Raw genomic sequence first — 18,104 nt, 5'->3', positions numbered from 1 at the left:
CCCTGGATGTTGTTCTAGGGTTCTTTGTGACTTCCTGGATGATTTTATGCCTTGCTCTTGGAGAGATTTTGGCAGGACGGCCACTCCTGGGAAGATTCACTACTGTGCCAAACTTTCTCCATTTGGACAATATGTCTCTGACTGTGGTTTGGTGGAGCCCCAGAGCTTTAGTAATGGCTTTGTAACCCTTTCCAGACTGATAGGCATCAACAACTTTTTTCCAGAGGAAAATTCCTTCAGGAATTTCTTTTGATCGTGGCATGATGTGCCTCTAGAACCTGCGTGCTGACAACTTCACTCTGATGGTAAGGGCCAAAGTTAGTCAGATTTATATTGGGCTGGCCCAAATCAGGCCTGATTGTTAACCAAAATATTCAAACAGCTGACCCTAATTACCCTAATTATCCATTTAATTGGTTAACTGGTTAACTGAGATTATTAATCTCTCTCTCTCTCTCTCTTTCTCTCAAAAAACCCCAAACTCACATCAGTTACATTAAACACATTTGGTAGAATAAATAATAAATAATCAGCCTTGCAAAGTCTTTAAGGCAGTGTAAAAGCTGAATACAAACCATGTCTCTTGTATGAAAAGCCTGCAAAAGAACTCAAAAAATGATTGTGAAAATGAAGCTGCTCACACCAGAGCAGGTTCAGAGGTCAGCTTGATCGACTGCCAGAATAAATCACAGCTGGATTTTATATGATCATTTAACAGCACTGTGGAAATGCCCCTTGATTTCATCAACCCCTGTCCCTGGTTATCCCAGTAGTACCCCTTACAATAAGTGGCTGATGCAATCCAAAAGGATTCAGGTTCAGCTGTTGCTTATCCCACAGGGGTACAAGTTTGTTGCTTTCTGCAGGCCTTTTAAACTAATGCAAAAAGCCCAACAATCAAACTTGACAGCAACTTTTGTTTTATTTTCATACTCTGTTATTTCCAATTCTAACCATGAATTGCTTTCTTTTTGCATGATAATTTCTCAACACTGTAATCAGCTAAAACTGCAAATCCTGTAATCCTGTTTACCCACAAATAAAATATTGACACTAGGCAATTCTTTACACAGTGTAAACACAACATAAATCAGTGGAGTTAAACATGGAATGCATTTATTTTCTGCATTTTATCAGTACATCAGTTAGAAATCAACATTCAAAATGAAAAGGTCAAACTGCAGAATTGTTTTTTTAAAGGAATGATTGTAGTAAATGCATGGACATGGAACACATTATCAACATTATTAATTGACTATACATTAAAAGGACATCACTGAGATTGACAGTAGTAATCACTCATGTATTTCAAATCATAAATAAATAGCTAGATCTGTACTGAGATGCTTCTTGCACACCACAGGACGAGAGTGTTATAAAATCAGGCTTGAACACTTAACAAACTGTGCAGTCCAAGAGAAATGTGTCATCTTCTCTGATCTTACATGTGAGATTGTCTCAAACAAACACTTTTTGAACAGCTGTATCTTACCAGGCCCTGTTGTCATTATCCCTCCCAAATTGCAACTTGCAAGAGTTGACATTCTTCTATGAGGGCAGGACAGATTGCATTACCAGTAGCTAGAACTATGTAGTATGTACTATTCTAAATTAAAAACAGAGTACCAGTCTTTTTTTCCTCATGTAGATTTTTTTGAAGTTGTTCAATTTGAAATATATATTCAGTAATATTATATTATCTTGGTATATATAAATATTTGTTTCCTTAATATCCAAAAATAAAGGTCAGTGACACACTATTTTCTCCAAAAGTCTAGACTGAAACTACAATAACTTTTAGCTCTGGATTTAGGATATGGTCTTAATTCATTATCATACTTGCTTCTAACCTGTTCTCATTTATGAAGAAAACGGAAAGAGAGCATGTGATAATCTTAACGGTTTTTATATTATTTTTATATTCGATTTAAAGTCTGTATGAACTTTAATCTTTCAACATCTACTATGATTTTTTTCCTTGCAAAAATACATTTAGGAAACTCCAACCCCTAGTTATAAGTAACAGAAACAAAGAGTGTTACAGTAGGCACATGCTAGGGAACGTGGTATACGGTGCAAGCCACTAGAAAAGGCCTCTGAAACTCTATTTCAATTCAATATAACACTGCAAAGCCAGGACAACTTTGGGTACCATATAAACTCATGGATTAACAACAGATTAGGCAAGAGTACAGTAAAGGTGCCATTTCAGTGAAGGCACATTCTTTGTGTAAGTAGGAGTAGGTACTGTATAGGCTGATTTGAAGAACAAACTCGCTAACTGTGACACAAGGACTCTAGGTCACAGCGCTAGAAAAAAACAATGCAATGCCCAAATACGTTAAGGTATACTCATCCAAAGATGGGCATCTTCTTGATTAAATCAAATGTAATCTACAGACAGTGAACTAGCTAGTGCAGGCTACCTAATGTACGCTCTCAGTGTACCAGCATAACTCAAGGATGAACAGGTACAGTACCCAAGATTTGAGGATGTGCTTTATCAGGTAAATGCCCTCCTTTCTTTCAATATCAAGTTCTGTGTTTGTATCCTGGGTATTGACCTATTGGGTTCCAGTTTTATTATCAATGATAATACAAATAAAAAATAAAAACACAAAAAGAGTTTGAATAGCAAGGTCAGGTCCAGCTGGTCAGTTATTGTAGAAGTTCACTGCACAAAGAAAACAACAAACAAAAACCCAACATAACCCCCCAACAATTAATAAAATCAGTTAACATAAAAGCCTGATTATAGTATGTCTATACGCCCTTTTTAATGGGGAATACACTATTCCCTTTAAACCAATGAAAAGGGTAATCTATACCACAAGCTAATATTAGTGCTCCAGTAATGTGCTGATTAGTGGAGGAGATTCTGCAGCATTGCAGTAGCGTATGTTGGTCTGGCTTGCTTGCTTTCTATTGCACTTCGGAGGTACTGGATTCCCCCGCAACGCTCCCAGATTTCTTCAAACTGCCTTGGCAAGATTTCAGCTCCGCGTTTTCGGGCAAGACCAGTCTCTTCCAGACTCAGCTCACACATCTCCATGTCGTCCTTCCCTAGAACCAGAACACAGTCACAAAGAAACCGTTCAAAGCATTCTCTTAAACCTGAGGACGCTTCAGATCAGTCCTTGAACTGTAGAAGAAACAACTATTCATTAATGTGGCGAAATGACCAATATCTAATAATAATATCTGTTTTGCTACTCTTGCACATCAAGGCTAGCAAAGTCTACAGCTATGGACAAAAGTTCAAAATCACCCAACTGAATTAATTAATAAAGTTAAATTAATTTCATAAAGTCCAGTGAATGTTGTTAACATATTGAATTACATACCGCTTTGTAGTTTTACATATACTTAAATTTAAAAACAAAATCTACATTATGTCTTCACCATACATTATGCTCTCTCTCTCTCTCTCTCTCTCTCTCTCTCTATATATATATATATAGTTTGGTCTTCACCATACATTATGTTCTCTCTCTCTCTCTCTCTCTCTCTATCTCTCTCTAACCAATTCCATGTCTTTTGAAACAAAATGATGTATGAATTAGACAAACAATGAATAAATGAACAAAGTAAGTGAACCCCTGGTTTTATCAGCTCAAAAAGAAAGATCTTCAGGGGTGAGTTTGGGAGGCCCCACCCTATATAAAGATCAGAAACTTTGTGAGTTTGGTCTTCACCATACAACTACGATAGAGAGCGAGAGAGAGCCGAACGTTTTCATAAGTCTGGGGACTGGAATTACAAATGGTACATTGAAATTTCGTTCTGTTTGATATTTTATTTTTAAACACTGAAATTCAGAATCAATTATTGTAAGGTGATATTGGTTTTATTTAGGTGAAATATTTTTAAGAAAAATAAAAAACTGAAATATCTTGCTTGCATAAGTATTCAACCCCTGTGCTGTGGAAGCTCCCAGTTTGCACCGATGAAAGAAATTGCCCTAACAAGGACATAATTACCTTACCAGCAAGAGAATCTGCTTCAGTCCGCTAAAAAACTGAAGCTTGGGAGGAAATTCACCTTTCAGCAGGACAATGATCCCAAGCACAAGGCCAAAGCAACACTGGAGTTTCTCAAGAACAAAAAGGCGAATGTCCTACAGTGGCCCAGTCAAAGTCCTGATCTCAATCCCATTGAGAATCTGTGGCACTATTTGAAAATTGCGGTCCACAAGCGTCATCCAACCAACCTGAACAACCTGGAGCAAATCTGCCAAGAAGAATGGGCCAAGATCACTCTGACACTGTGTGCAAAGCTGGTACATACTTACCCAAAAGACCTAAAGCTGTTATTGCAGCGAAAGATGGCTCTACCAAATATTAATGTGTGGGGGTTGAATACTTATGCAAGCAAGATATTTCAGTTTTTTATTTTTCTTAAAAATATTTCCCAACATAAAACCAATGTCACCTTACAATAATTGATTTTGAGTTTAAATGTTTTAAATAAAAATATTGAACAGAACGCAATTTCAATGTACCATTTGTAATTCAGTAATATGAGAGAATTGGTCAGGGGTCTGAATACTTTTGCAAGGCACTGTATATATATATATATATATATATATATATATATATATATATATATATATATATATATATATATATATATATATATATATATATATATCCTCCGTCTTTTATCATTGTACCATGAGCGTAAACACGAACACTCTGCTTTGGAAGTGTAAAGTACATTGGATTATGTTCCTGGCATACCTGCCACAAGCATTATTGGCTGCTTGTCTGGATGGAGCTCCATCTGGCGGGCGATCCACGGCCCATCAAAATGTGCGTACCACCAGCCCTTCTTCTTGTTCTGAGGGTCCTTGTACTGGTCGGCAGGGCGGATGAACGGGATGCGGAAGTACCGCTGCTGCCGGTTCATGCAGATCTCCTGCTGCCGGGCTGGGAGCGCTGGAGCTGGGTTCTGCTGAGCTGCAGCGCATCAACAGAGACAGGTAAGCACAGTTACTAGGACGACCGGCTCAACACCAACCACAACTGCACAGAGCTAGAAAGAAAGGGATATCAGAATAAAATAGACCCATATAAAAAGGTAAAGAAAGAATGACCAGATCAAGAAGAAAACATAAAAAAATTAAATCTAGATAGAAATCTAAGACGGACAAAATAGATCAGAAATGGTTCTTTTTGAAATTGCACAATATCCTAATTCAGTGTGTTCACACACAACTGTGTGTGTATATATATATATATATATATATATATATATATATATATATATATATATATATAATATATATATATATAGATAGAGAGAGAGAGAGAGAGAGAGAGAGAGAGAGAGAGAGAGAGAGAGAGAGAGAGAGAGAGAGAGAGAGAGAGAGAGAGAAAGTTTGTGAACCCCAATGATAATTATGGAAATTCCACAGTTTTACTATGATAGTCTTCTTGAATCAAAACCAGTCTTATCTTAAATAGCCAATAGGGTTTATATTAACCAATTCCATTTCTTTTGAAACAAAATGATGTATGAATTAGACAAGCAATGAATAAATGAACAAAGTAAGTGAACCCCTGGTTTTATCAGCTCAATTAAGGGGATAATTAGAATCAGGTGTTGAAATAATTAGAAAGATCTTCAGGGGTGCGTTTGGGAGGCCCCACCCTGTATAAAGATCAGAAACTTTGTGAGTTTGGTCTTCACCATACAGGTGTGTAGAAACACGTCATGCCACGATCAAAAAAAAATCTCTGAGGACCTCAGAAAAACAGTCATTGATGCTCATCAGTCTAGAAAGGGTTACAAAATGGTTACAAAACCATTTCTAAGGATTTGGGGCTCCATCAATCCACTGTCAGACAGATTCTGAGTCTACAAATGGAGAAAGTTCAAGACCACAGTCACTCTACCCAGGAGCGGTCGTCCTACCAAAATCTCTCCAAGAACAAACCGGAAAATCAAGGAAGTCACAAAGGACCCCAGAGTAACATCCAAGGATCTGCAGGCCACTCTCACCTTGGCTAATGTGAGTGTTCATGACTCAACTATCAGAAAAAAGACTGAACAAGAATGGTGTTCATGGAAGGATAGCCTGGAGGAAACCACTGCTCTCTAAAAAGAACATTGATGCCCATCTGAAGTTCGCCAAAGAGCTCATAGATGATCCATAAGACTTTTGGAACAATGTTCTCTGAACAGGCGAGTCAAAGGTACAACTTTTTGGCATCAATGAGAAACGTTATGTTTGGTGAAAACCAAATACTGTGTTCAAACATTAGAATCTCATCCCAACTGTCAAACATGGTGGTGAGAGTGTGATGGTTTGGGGCTGCTTTGCTGTCTCAGGACCTGGACGGCTTGCTATCATTGACACAACCATGAATTCTGCATTGTATCAGAAGATTCTAGAGGAGAATGTCAGGCCATCCGTCCGTGAGCTGAAGCTGAACCAAAAGTGGGTCATGCAGCAAGACAATGATCTTAAACATACAAGCAGATCTACAAAAGAATGGCTGCAGAAGAAATTCAGCATTTTAGAATGGCCTAGTCAAAGTAAAGACCTAAACCCCATCGAAATGTTGTGGCAGGACCTGAAGCGATCTATCCATGCAAGGAAGCCCTCAAATGTCACTGAGTTGAAGCAGTTCTGTAAGGAGGAATGGGCCAAAATTCCTCAAAACTGATGTGAGAAACTGACCAAAATTTACATGAAACACTTAGTTGAAGTCATTGCTGCTCAAGGGGGTGCCACCAGATACTGAATCTAAAGGTTCACATACTTTTTCACAAATGGATATTGAATGTTGAATTATTTGTTGATAAATAAATTTTGAAAAAGTATCATGTTCTTGTGTCATTTGTAATCAGGTTATCTTTATCTATTATTAGTACTTAGATTAAGATCTAATAACATTTTAGGTTCACAAACTTTTTCTCCGCACTATATATATATTCTATATATAGAATGAGGCAGCCCTCCCAGATTAACATGACATTCTTGCAAATACAACCCAACCCTTTACCTTACAGCAACAGCACCACTACAAATAAAGGGTCCACAAGGAGTAAAAAGCCTGCCCACCCAAGCCTATTACACATTTGCATGTCAGGATAAAAACTGGATTAAGATTTGTCACATTACACAGTAAAGCACAGATGCAACATACATCAGTGTTTGGGCTGCTATATTAAGAGATGTTCTGGTAAGCCGTTTTCAAGTGCCTGTGTATGATAAATCTCCATCCAGTTCCTTCAGAGAGGTGCAGATTAAATTTCTTATCAATTGATTCTTTACTTGCACCTTGATGCAGAGGCAACAAAGGAATTATTTACGAACTCTGTATGCTTTACACGCAAAGTGAATAATATGGTTGTTTAAGGAAAAGCAAATCTGGTTGACAGCCAACCTAGAAATAGCCCCAACTAGTGACTTTCCTTACGAACCCAAATATAGACAGTCCGTATATCGTCAGTTAATTTTTTTGATGTGTCACAGCTTGCCACCACGACTGAGGCTCGTGGTTTAAAGAGTTAATCGTGGTGTTGCACTTTATTGATCACACTGTGTTAATACTTATTTATTTTGCTGATTTAAAAGCAAGACCTGGAGCACCACCAGCAAACGCTGATAAACAAAACAGCAGCAAAAAAATATAACCCCGCCCCCCCCCCCATGTAAATACAAGGGTTTAGAAATGTTTTAGAAGTTATACTATTGAATCCCACTTACATGAGCTTTTCATAAACGGTGCATATTCTGAAAATAAACATGTCATATTATGGATGGAAACAGTATGATTACAACATTTTTTACACATGCACTGCTATTCAAGAATGTACAGCATTTTACCGTCTCTAATAGCTGAGTGGATGCTGAACTTTTCCAGTTTGCCAAAACTTCACGAATAGCATTGAACTGTATATGTATTTAAATGAAAACTTTATCATTACTAGCAGCACTTTTATATATTGTTTTTAAAACATTTACAACAATGTAACATTTAAAACTACAACAAACCTTTTTTGGGGGAAAAATTACCTTCAATGAAGAGAATTAATAGTCTGGGTGTATGCATACAGGTGTGGTGCCTGTTTGAAGATTTTTTTTCAGGGATCATCTGGGACTTTCTCCCTGAACCAATGCAGGAACTCTCTCCTCTACAGTAAGCTAATGCATGCTTGCTAATATATGTTACTAACCACTTTTAAAAAAGTATCAGAGGAAAATGTTTCACAAGTGAATTAGAAACCTGTAATCTAGGTATGCATAAAACAAATATTACACAATTCTGATTGAGTCCATTTTTGAAGATAGCAAAATAAATAAGGCAAGTTTAATTAAAACAATGCAAAAATTTCATGCTCCTGGTTTTGCTGACATGCTGGATCTGCTTGGAGGCTTTTATTCTGATTAGAAATAACTTCCTACTTAGCAGTCAGTGAAACGAATGTCTTCAAATATGCCTATAGCACTTTTACACAGGCTGTGCTTTTCTGAATACTAAAAACTTTTACAATTGTAGATTCGCCTGCAGTGTACCACAATCTCCCGAAGAGGTGTGCGTGTGTGTGAGATACAGACATGCACATCATACACAGGGTGTAGGTCATATTTAAAAATATACTGTATTTCAAGAGACCTAAATAAACTTGGGAGCCAAAGGGTTAAAACAGTGTGTAATGTTCCCGGTCTCATTGCTGATGCATCCTTTGCTATCGAAGGCCTTCATCTGTAATTTGTTTGAGACTTTTGACAAACTATGCACTTTTCCTCCTGGTCTATATAACAAGCGTAGGAAAAAGAAACCACAGAATCATATTTTCGTATAAAGGTGTCCCACAATTAAACGCAGCGCAACTAAGTATTGTAGTCCTCTGATAACCCCTAATAAAAAAGGCTTTTGATTTTTTTTTGTATTGTTCTGTGCATCCCTTACCATAGTCAGTGACTGATTTGGGAGCTCTCTGCTCAGGGTTGGTGTCAGTGTTGCGCTTCTTGTTCTTTGATTTCCATGCATGGTACACCTTCAGTCTGCGGTGGAACTCCTCTCGGCAGGCTGCCAGCAGCTCAATATCTGCACAAGTGCATGACAAGTGGCTTAATGCCAGCAACCGAGCAACACTATCTTGGAAAGTGTGTATTATTTAAGAGGGAGGGAATACAGACCTGGAGCAAGACACAGCATTAAAAGAAAAACAAACAGATACAATGGTACTGTCGGTGCGGCAAACATTTTGGGTTGCTTACTGTATGCTTTGATACAAATACATTTAGCCTTATTTTACTGATGGTTTTTATTAACTACAGTAGTACCACATTTTGATTTGCTTGCCAATTAAAGATCCCTATTGTTGGATTCATTTAAGGATTTCATACACTGTGTACTGAAACATCACCTTGCACTGCAGCTTTCTGCCTCAGCTGATGAGAAATGTGCTCTACTTCAGTCTCTGACAGTTACACAAATATCTTTGATATCCCAGTAACTGCTAACCTCAACCTCAAAACACTTTGCATTTCAATGAATGTCTGTGGCATATCAGATGATATCAGACTAGTTATAATGAAACAGAAACAGGCCAGACGAACTGCATAAAAAAAGTACACTGAGCAATCTGTCTTCACTAGAGTTACGCTCTACATCAGCATTGGAAACCCATGTTTGTTGATACACAGATGTAGTTTAGCAGTACAAGTCTTGCTTTTTGTACTCAAGGTTATCTGCTGATGTATTATATTGGTAAGCAATATCTTACAGCATGCTGCTCTATGCATAGGAAGTTATGTTGCCACTATTTTGCCTCTCCTTACTCCCAGGATACAATACTCATAAAGACTGTCCTTCCTTAAGAGAGCAGTCAGCTGTCTTTTTTGGGAGCCAATCTATTCCCCTCTGGAGTTTATTTATTCCTCTTATACTATATCTCAAAAATCCATTCAGCAAAACCATTGCAGTTAATTCCCACAAAACAAGCTTCGTACCGCAGGAGGTATTGATGGCGTCACGGAGCTCTGCGTACTTCCATTTGCTCAGCTCATACTTCTTAGAACCAACAGCAGCTTTGGTTGCTTGCACCTGTGGACCCCTGCAAACAGGAAAGAAAGCACTGACACTTTTAACAAGGCTAGCATGTGCTCAGCACACTGGAATGGGGCAGTGGCTCTCTTCAGTCTGTTGACAATGGTATACATACAGTATGATCTTGTCATCTGGTCACTGCTGCTTACTTCTTAAACATATGACAGCTACAGGAAGCTGTAGACAAAAGCATCATGTGTGCACAGGGTTAAGGTCTGGCTCAGATATCACTGGAAATCTGACCTGCCTTGGCAAATGCATCAAAAACTGTTATATATGGGCTTCGGCAGGCCTGCCTGTGTGCAATTCAGAACAACAAATCAGAAACAAAGCAGAGGGCTGACGGCACTCGTTTCGGAGGAGGCGTGTGCTCATCCTCTTCTCTTCCCAGTTAGTGAGGGGGTTGCAGTGGTGAGCCAGGTTGAATAATAACTGGACATTCCAAAATTGGGAGAAAATCGTTCAAAAAATAAAAAAAACCTGTTATACACACACACACACTGTATATATACAGGTTTGTAGTCAAAAGTTTACATACCCCAATGGAAATAGATCATTTCTAGACTAGATTAAATAATTTTAGGAAAAATCAAAAGTTTCAAAAGTTTGCTGGTCCCCAGAAATAATTTGATCCTAATGTAGCTGCACAAGTAGATATTGGCTATTCATTATTTGTAATTAAGTATATGTGATATGAAACGTACCCATTTAAATAAGAGGAGAACTCTTCCTCCTCTCTTCCTCAGAATTTTGTGAATGTGGATGTAGTTATTTCCATTTTCAACATTAACGTTTGCTGATGTACAGTGTCTATAGAAAGTCTACACCCCCTTTCAAATTTTTCACCTTTTGTTGCCTTATAGCCTGGAATTAAAATGCATTAAAATAGTTTTTTTTTTCATTTACCTACATATCCTACCCCACAACTTCCAAGTGAAAAAAATATTTTAGAAATTTGTAGGAAATGAATTGAAAATAAAAACTGCAATAGCTTGGTTGGACAAGTGTCCACCCCCCTTGTAATAGCAATCCTAAATTAGCTCAGGTATAACCAATCGCCTTCAAAATCACACACCAAGTTAAGTGGCCTCTACCTGTGTTAAATTATAATGATTCACATCATTTCAGGATAAAATCAGCAGTTCCTGTAGGTTCCCTCTGCTGGGTGGTGCATTTCAGAGAAAAGACTCAACCACGAGCACCAAGCCGCTTTCAAAAGAACTCCGGGACAAAGTTGTTGAAAGGTACAGATCAGGGGATGGGTATAAGAGAATATCAAAGACCTTGAATATCCCTTGGAGCATGGTTAAGACGATTATTAAGAAGTGGAAAGTGTATGGCACCACCAAGACCCTGCCTAGATCAGGCCATACCTCCAAATTGACCAATAACTCCAATGACCAAGCAAGAAAGAGACTGATCAGAGAGGCTACCAAGAGGCCTATGGCAACTTTGCAAGAGCTACAAGCTCAAAGTATGCATGTGACAACAATATCCCAAGCACTCCACAAATTTGGCCTGTATGGTAGGGTGGCAAGAAGGAAGCCATTACTCAAGAAAGCCCACCTTGAATCCCATTTGAAGTACAAAAAAACACTCAGGAGATTCTGTAGCCACGTGGCAAAAAGTTTTGTGGTCTGACGAAACTAAAATGGAATTTTTTGGCCTAAATGCAAAGAGTTATGTTTGGCACAAACCCAACAAAGCGCATCACCCAAAGAACACCATCCCTACTGTGAAGCATGGTGGCGGCAGCATCATCTTATGGGGATGTTTCTCATCGGCAGGGACTGGAGCAAAGTACAGAGAAGTCCTTGAGGAAAACCTGTTGCCCTCTGCAAGAAAGCTGAAAATGGGATGGAAGTTCACCTTTTAGCATGACAAGGACCCAAAACACACAGCCAAAGCTACTCTGGAGTAGCTAAAGAAAAGAAAAGGTAAATGTCCTTGAGTGGCCCAGTGAGAGCCCAGACCTAAATCCAATCGAAAATTTGTGACATGCCTTGAAGATTGCTGTCGTTCAACACTCCCCAAGGATCTTGACAGAGCTTGAACAGTTTTGTAAAGAATGGTCAAATATTGCCAAATCTAGGTGTGCAAAGTTGGTAGAGACCTATCCCAACAGACTCACAGCTGTAATTGCTGCCTGAGGTACAGGTACTTCCACCAGGTATTAACTCAGGGGGGTGAAGACTTATCCAATTATGATCTTTCAGTGTTGTATTTTTAATATACAATTGTTTTCTCTATAAAAACTTTTTTCCCCTTAACAGTGTGGCATATGGTGTGTAGATAAGTGGAAAAAAATCCTCATTTAAATGCATGAATCTGAGGCACTGACACAACAAAATGTGAAAAAAAGTTCAAGGGGGTGTAGGCACTGTACATTAGCAACAGATGGCACACTTAATTTGCATACAGTAGATTTAGGCCATGATTATTAACTTTTACATATTCCATCCATCCATCCATCCATCCATTATCATTAACCACTGTTAACCACTGTTAACGATAATGGTTAATGGTGAGCTGGAGCTTAACCCAGCAGACACAGCGCGCAAGGCGGGACTACACCCTGGATGGGACTCCAGTCCATGGCAGTGCACCACACACACACACATACACTCACTTACAGGGCAATTTAAAATGACCAATCAACCTGAACCTCTCAACCTCTTGAGACTGTGGGGAGGAAGCCGGAGTACCCGGAGAAAAACCACGCAAACACGGGGAGAACATGCAAACTCCACACAGACAGACCCCTGGCCGGAATCGAACCCAGAACCCTGGCGCTGTGAGGCAGCAGCGCTAACCACCACGCCAGTGTATAATAGTTGTATTATTACTCCTAATAATAGCAGCAGCCTGTAATAATGTTGCCTGCTTTATGTGGGGCTTGAAAATTAGCCTTCCCTTCTACCTAATAGCAAACAATTGAAGAGACAAACCATTAAAAAAATAACAATAAAATGAGACTTCCCATATACGCCTAGTTCTTCCAGCTGTTTTTACTAAACAAGCAATTAACCCGCTTATCATGCTGCGTCTAACTACTGTGTTAACATGTTCACATTCATCACTTCCTACTCATGCTGTGCAGCATGTAATAGACTGCTTTGTCTTCACACGTAACAGGGAAGACCACAAGAAGGTCATGATCATTATCACCTTTGTGAGAAGTCAAAGAAAGGAAAACATGAAAAGGTGCACAGTTTGATTAAACACACACTTCCTCAAAATTACAAACATGTAAAAACTAACACACAAACAACAATATACATATTTTAATTGCAGGCATGCACCATGAATTAAATCTAAATTATAAGCATGCACCATGAATTAAATCTAAATTATAAGCATGCACCATGAATTAAATCTAAATTATAGGCATGCACCGTGAATTAAATCTCAATGACTGTGCTGTTTTATGTAGTTATTTTTTGTGGATTGTGAGGATTGTGTTTGACAAATGAAACTCAGTCTCGTTACCCACCTAGACAGCAGCTCAAACATTTCTTTGGCCATTTCTTCCCTATAAGGACAGGGCAAGGACAGCACACAAGAAGTTAAAATACAAATTGGAGGATGTCGACTGAGACGATGTTGGGGTGCTTTGTGGCAATCTTTATAGGCCTTATTTATGTAAAATCTGTTCCCTAAATAAACACCTTCATGAGATAAAAACAATACACATTCAAATATTTACTCCTAAAATTTCTTTTTTAAAAAACCCTCACAAATAACCCATAAAAAAAGTATTTTTATTTTGTAGGCAGTTGGTCTTACTTTCACCTTACTAAAAACAGGCAGTCTCAGTGACATCCTCTCAGTATCTTTAGGAGAACACTAACTTGAGGTGGAAAATGGGGGTCCTTTGCCAACAGTGGTTTATGAACACAGACTCTTGTTTTAAATTGCAATCCTACATGTAATCCTATAGCTTGTGCTGCGCCAACTCCATATCACTTCTGGGTAACACTTTACATTAAGTGTCTCTAATTACTGTGTATTTACATAGTAGTTACTTAGTAAATACATGTGCAGTTACACATCATTACAATGTTAGTATGCATAGTTACAATGTACTTAAAGTGTACATGTTATTTCATGGTATAAAGCCAAACCTAATTAAAACCTTAACCCCCTAACCTTTTTCTGACATAATCTTACATGCTTACATATATTGTGCAAAAAGATTTACACATGAAGTACATTGTAACTATGCATAATAACACTGAAGTATTTACCAAGTAACTGAGGACTCAATCTTCCTATCTTCAAATGGTGGACCAAACAGGCTTTCCTTGGCATATACTGTATATATGAGACATTTTATAAAACAAATAAACGGTAATAACAATGATACTCCACACAACTCTAAATGTAAACTGTTCAAAAAAAGGGCATGAATACATATTGAAATAAACATACATTGTTATGCTGGTTGGGGGTCCACCTGTACTGTAAACAGAAGATAATGTGGTTAGTCTGGAAAGGTCATTCCCAAACAGAAATTGTGGATTTTTTATTTTTTTTTTGTATCTGATTTTCCTGCAGGGAAAGGATTAAAGAATTAAATTCCTTCCAGCAAATTGATTAGGACCAGCCACAATTAAAATGCTTGAAATTATTGTACTGCATTGTGCTGTACATCCATTCTTAATCCTAGTATAATAATAGATTTAGTTGGCAGATTAAAAGGGTTTTAGGGCATGCAGGCGGTGTATTTAATTGCATTGGGTGCTTAATAGAATGGGGTTTTGTTGGGGGTAGTTTTGTAACCTTACGTGGCTTTGAGAGGAACCGGAGTACCACTTGAGGTGCCGTTACTGGGAGGAAAGATTAAAACAAGATGCGTTATACAGGAATCTGGAGGGGAGGTTTGAGACACTGACCAGGTGCCTGAGTGATTACCTGCGCAAAGCTGCGTCTGGCTGTGTCTCTTCAGTGATGAGCTCAGACTCGCTCTGGGCGATTCTCATTGCCAGCTCTCGATCCCGCCGCTCCTGTTCAAGGACTGCTTGTCTCTGAGTCTCCTCCTCACGTTCAGCAGCTAACTGCTTCTCTAGTTCAGCCTGGCCAGGGAACAGCATGGCAATATTACAACATGAGTGTCATGAGGAAAATCAGATCAGCACGACCTGCATCCACTGTAGCAAGCACTTCTAAAAATCAGATCAGCATGACCATGTAAATACATTCAAATCAACCACACTAAAACCAAAACCAAACAAACGGATTAACCATCTTTTTTCTTTTTTTTTTTTTTTTTTTACCTAAAGGTGGCCAAATTAAGCATCTTAAAGTTTATGCAATGCAATCTGTGATTTAAAAAATTAGGGACTACAGTAGTATATTGTCCTAAACATTACATCTATAAATTATTATATGCAAAATGGATTCAATAATTAACTGGACATGCAGCATATGACTGGAACCTAAGGTCCTGGAGTATGAACCATTATTAGAAATGCACTCTTTCTGAATACAAATGATGGCCAGATCAAGGGAAGCTAGAAAATTGAATTTAATGTAAAATCTTTCTCGGGAACGAAAATGACAGATAAACACAGTGAATAGAATACAGCACTTAAATCCATGCGTTTTATGTAACGTTTGTAAACGGCCTTCAGGGTCATTCCACGCAGAGGACAGCAGCATTTTGAAAGCGTGTTTCATACATGAAACCTCAGAAACAAGCACGTTTGTAAATGAGACCTGCTATACATGAAACCTCAGAAACAAGCACGTCTGTAAATGAGATCTGCTGCGCTTTATAAACCACACTTACCTGGAGGCGCTTCTCCTCTTCCTCTCGCTTCTTCCTAGCTTCTTCCTCTTGCTTTCTTTTTGTTTCCATCTCCGCTTTCCTGAATAGTAGACAGATGCAGCGAGTGAGACTCACAGACACCCAGCAGGGTATATGCATGTTCTTTGGGTTGTCGGAAACACTTGTTAGTTTATAGTACAGCAGGGGTGATTGAACCATGCGATCCTCTGCCCAGGCTCTAAGGAACTTGAGTTAAATGATTCCATGTTACCTAATAAACCTGGAGTGGAACGGACATCCACCCCTGGTGTGCAGGAATAATGTACAGTGCACTGTACAAAAAGAATATTGCTGCTCTAGTAAGAGTGAAAATAATTATTCCTGGTTTGAAAGGCATGTCAATATGCAGAATTCAAAAAACTGAATTTTTTCAGTCTTGAGCAAAGAAGACACGCGGCGATCTGATTCAAGCATTCAAAAGTCTAAAAGGTATTGACAATGTCGACCCAAGGGACTTTTTCGACCTGAAAAAAGAAACAAGAACCAGGGGTCACAAATGTAGATTAGATAAAGGGGCATTCAGAACAGAAAATATGAGGGGCTTTTTTACACAGAGAATTGAGTCTGGAACCAACTCTCCAGTAATGTTGTTGAAGCGGATGCCCTGGGATCATTCAAGAAGCTGGGTCGAATGGCCTCCTCTCATTTTTAAACTTTCTAATATATATATTACACACACACACACACACAATACAGTATATAAGCAAAGACATAAGGTATGAATTATGGGAAAGTTCAAAACATAGCTTACTGTACCAATAGCATTAAGTAATATTAAAATGTAGGAACACGGTCAATTAGCACAAGATCATTCTTATTTTATTTTCTGTTGTGTTGGCAAGCACTGCTGCTTTTTAATCTATGATCAAGGTATGATCAAGGTACAACCCTGTGCTTTTTTTACTCTGGTCAGTCTTACAATTAGTCTACTTTATTGTTAAAAGGTTTTCTAAAGCAGGAGAGGATGAAGCCTGCCACCCTCTAACCCTGCTCCTGGGTGACAGGTGTGAGGATCAGTGGAAACCCTTCAGCACACGCTCTGATGCTTACAGGCGCCTGTCGTCCTCCTCCTGCTTGCGGCGCCGCTCCTCTTCCTCAGCCCTCTGCCTCTCCCGTTCCATCTCCTCCTGGATCCGCCGCAGACGCTCTGCTTCCTCCTCCTCCTGCTTCTTCCTCTGCAGCGCCCCCAGCATCCCCTCCGATCGCCTCACCAGAACCTCGTGCTCCTTCTCGATCTCCAGCCTCGTCATCACAGTGCCCTGGGAGGGACCGGCGGGACATTCAATCACAACAGCAATTACATGGTTTTTCTAGTAACTTCCACCCAGGAGTCAACACGGGAGAATCCATGTGTGTTCTAATTTTTCATGAGACACTGATGCTAGACATTTTGTGCTTCTATTGGCACAGTTTATTGTACTTGAGAAGACCCTCTTTTCACCTGACGTCATGCCACTGAAGGGGACAGGAGGAGGTCAATATGCAAGTTAAGCCATGCATAGAGTTCTCGTGCTGTTTTCGCAGAGAACAGGTCCCTGAGAGAATCTCGCCTGGAAATCCATGGCTGTCAGGTGATGTCTTGCTTGAGTGAAGCTGTTTAAAGCACAGTGTTGAGCACATATAATAAAGCTGTGATTTGTAAATGCCTTGTGCCTGGTTGTTTGATAATATGCCCAAATTGTTTTTCAAATGTCCATTAGTGGGGTGGCATATCATTAGTAGTGAATAATATTTCAACTAACTTCTTATCATACGACTTATTAATTAAAGGAAAATGTGCATGTGCATCACCACCTCACGTGTAAATAACCACACAAGGAAACTCCCTCATTGTTAATCAATAGTGACCCAATGTGTCCCCATAGTTATTTTCTTAAATGTCACAGTGGTCTGTGATATAAACAAACCGTTATGTTTGCAGAATCGCCTTATCAAACAGGTCACGACTTAGTCAGCATAAGGCTAAACAGAAAGTAACTTCAATAACTAAAATGTTTTATAATAGTCAAACGTACATAGTATATCAAACAATAAAAGCCTTTCTCATCTTATATATGAAAGATTCGACTAAATGATTAGTTCTATGGGCTTAAACAAGAAAAAAAGATACTCAAAAAGTAAACTTTTTTTTCTTTTAAATGGCAACACAAATGCTAACCCAGCTACAGACATTCTGAGAAGTAGACATGTCTGTGTATTACAAATAG

At 38.8% G+C, this 18,104-nt stretch overlaps 1 protein-coding gene across 6 annotated transcripts in view; it reads right to left on the bottom strand.

The window, feature by feature from the left end:
* Positions 1 to 1,094: 1,094 nt before the first annotated feature.
* Positions 1,095 to 18,104, bottom strand: part of myo6a (myosin VIa) — a 65,961-nt gene continuing 48,951 nt past the window's right edge. The window contains exons 26-36 of one of the 6 annotated variants that reach the window (XM_041249506.1): positions 16,948 to 17,156; positions 15,859 to 15,937; positions 14,982 to 15,142; positions 14,855 to 14,896; positions 14,499 to 14,528; positions 13,561 to 13,599; positions 9,971 to 10,074; positions 8,925 to 9,062; positions 7,718 to 7,744; positions 4,740 to 4,958; positions 1,095 to 3,063 (exon numbers count right to left, since the gene is read on the bottom strand). In XM_041249506.1, coding sequence (XP_041105440.1) covers positions 2,864 to 3,063; positions 4,740 to 4,958; positions 7,718 to 7,744; positions 8,925 to 9,062; positions 9,971 to 10,074; positions 13,561 to 13,599; positions 14,499 to 14,528; positions 14,855 to 14,896; positions 14,982 to 15,142; positions 15,859 to 15,937; positions 16,948 to 17,156 — 1,248 coding nt within the window. In that variant the 3' untranslated portion in view covers positions 1,095 to 2,863. The remainder of the gene's footprint in view (positions 3,064 to 4,739; positions 4,959 to 7,717; positions 7,745 to 8,924; positions 9,063 to 9,970; positions 10,075 to 13,560; positions 13,600 to 14,498; positions 14,529 to 14,854; positions 14,897 to 14,981; positions 15,143 to 15,858; positions 15,938 to 16,947; positions 17,157 to 18,104) is intronic. The other 5 variants (XM_041249507.1, XM_041249508.1, XM_041249509.1 and 2 more) reach the window with 5 other exon arrangements.

This window comes from Polyodon spathula, chromosome 5 (genome assembly GCF_017654505.1).
Source record: "Polyodon spathula isolate WHYD16114869_AA chromosome 5, ASM1765450v1, whole genome shotgun sequence".
In the NCBI taxonomy this organism is placed as follows: Eukaryota; Metazoa; Chordata; class Actinopteri; order Acipenseriformes; family Polyodontidae; genus Polyodon; species Polyodon spathula.
The sequence above is the reverse complement of the archived record's forward strand: the minus strand, read 5'-3'. Positions and strand labels throughout refer to the sequence as shown.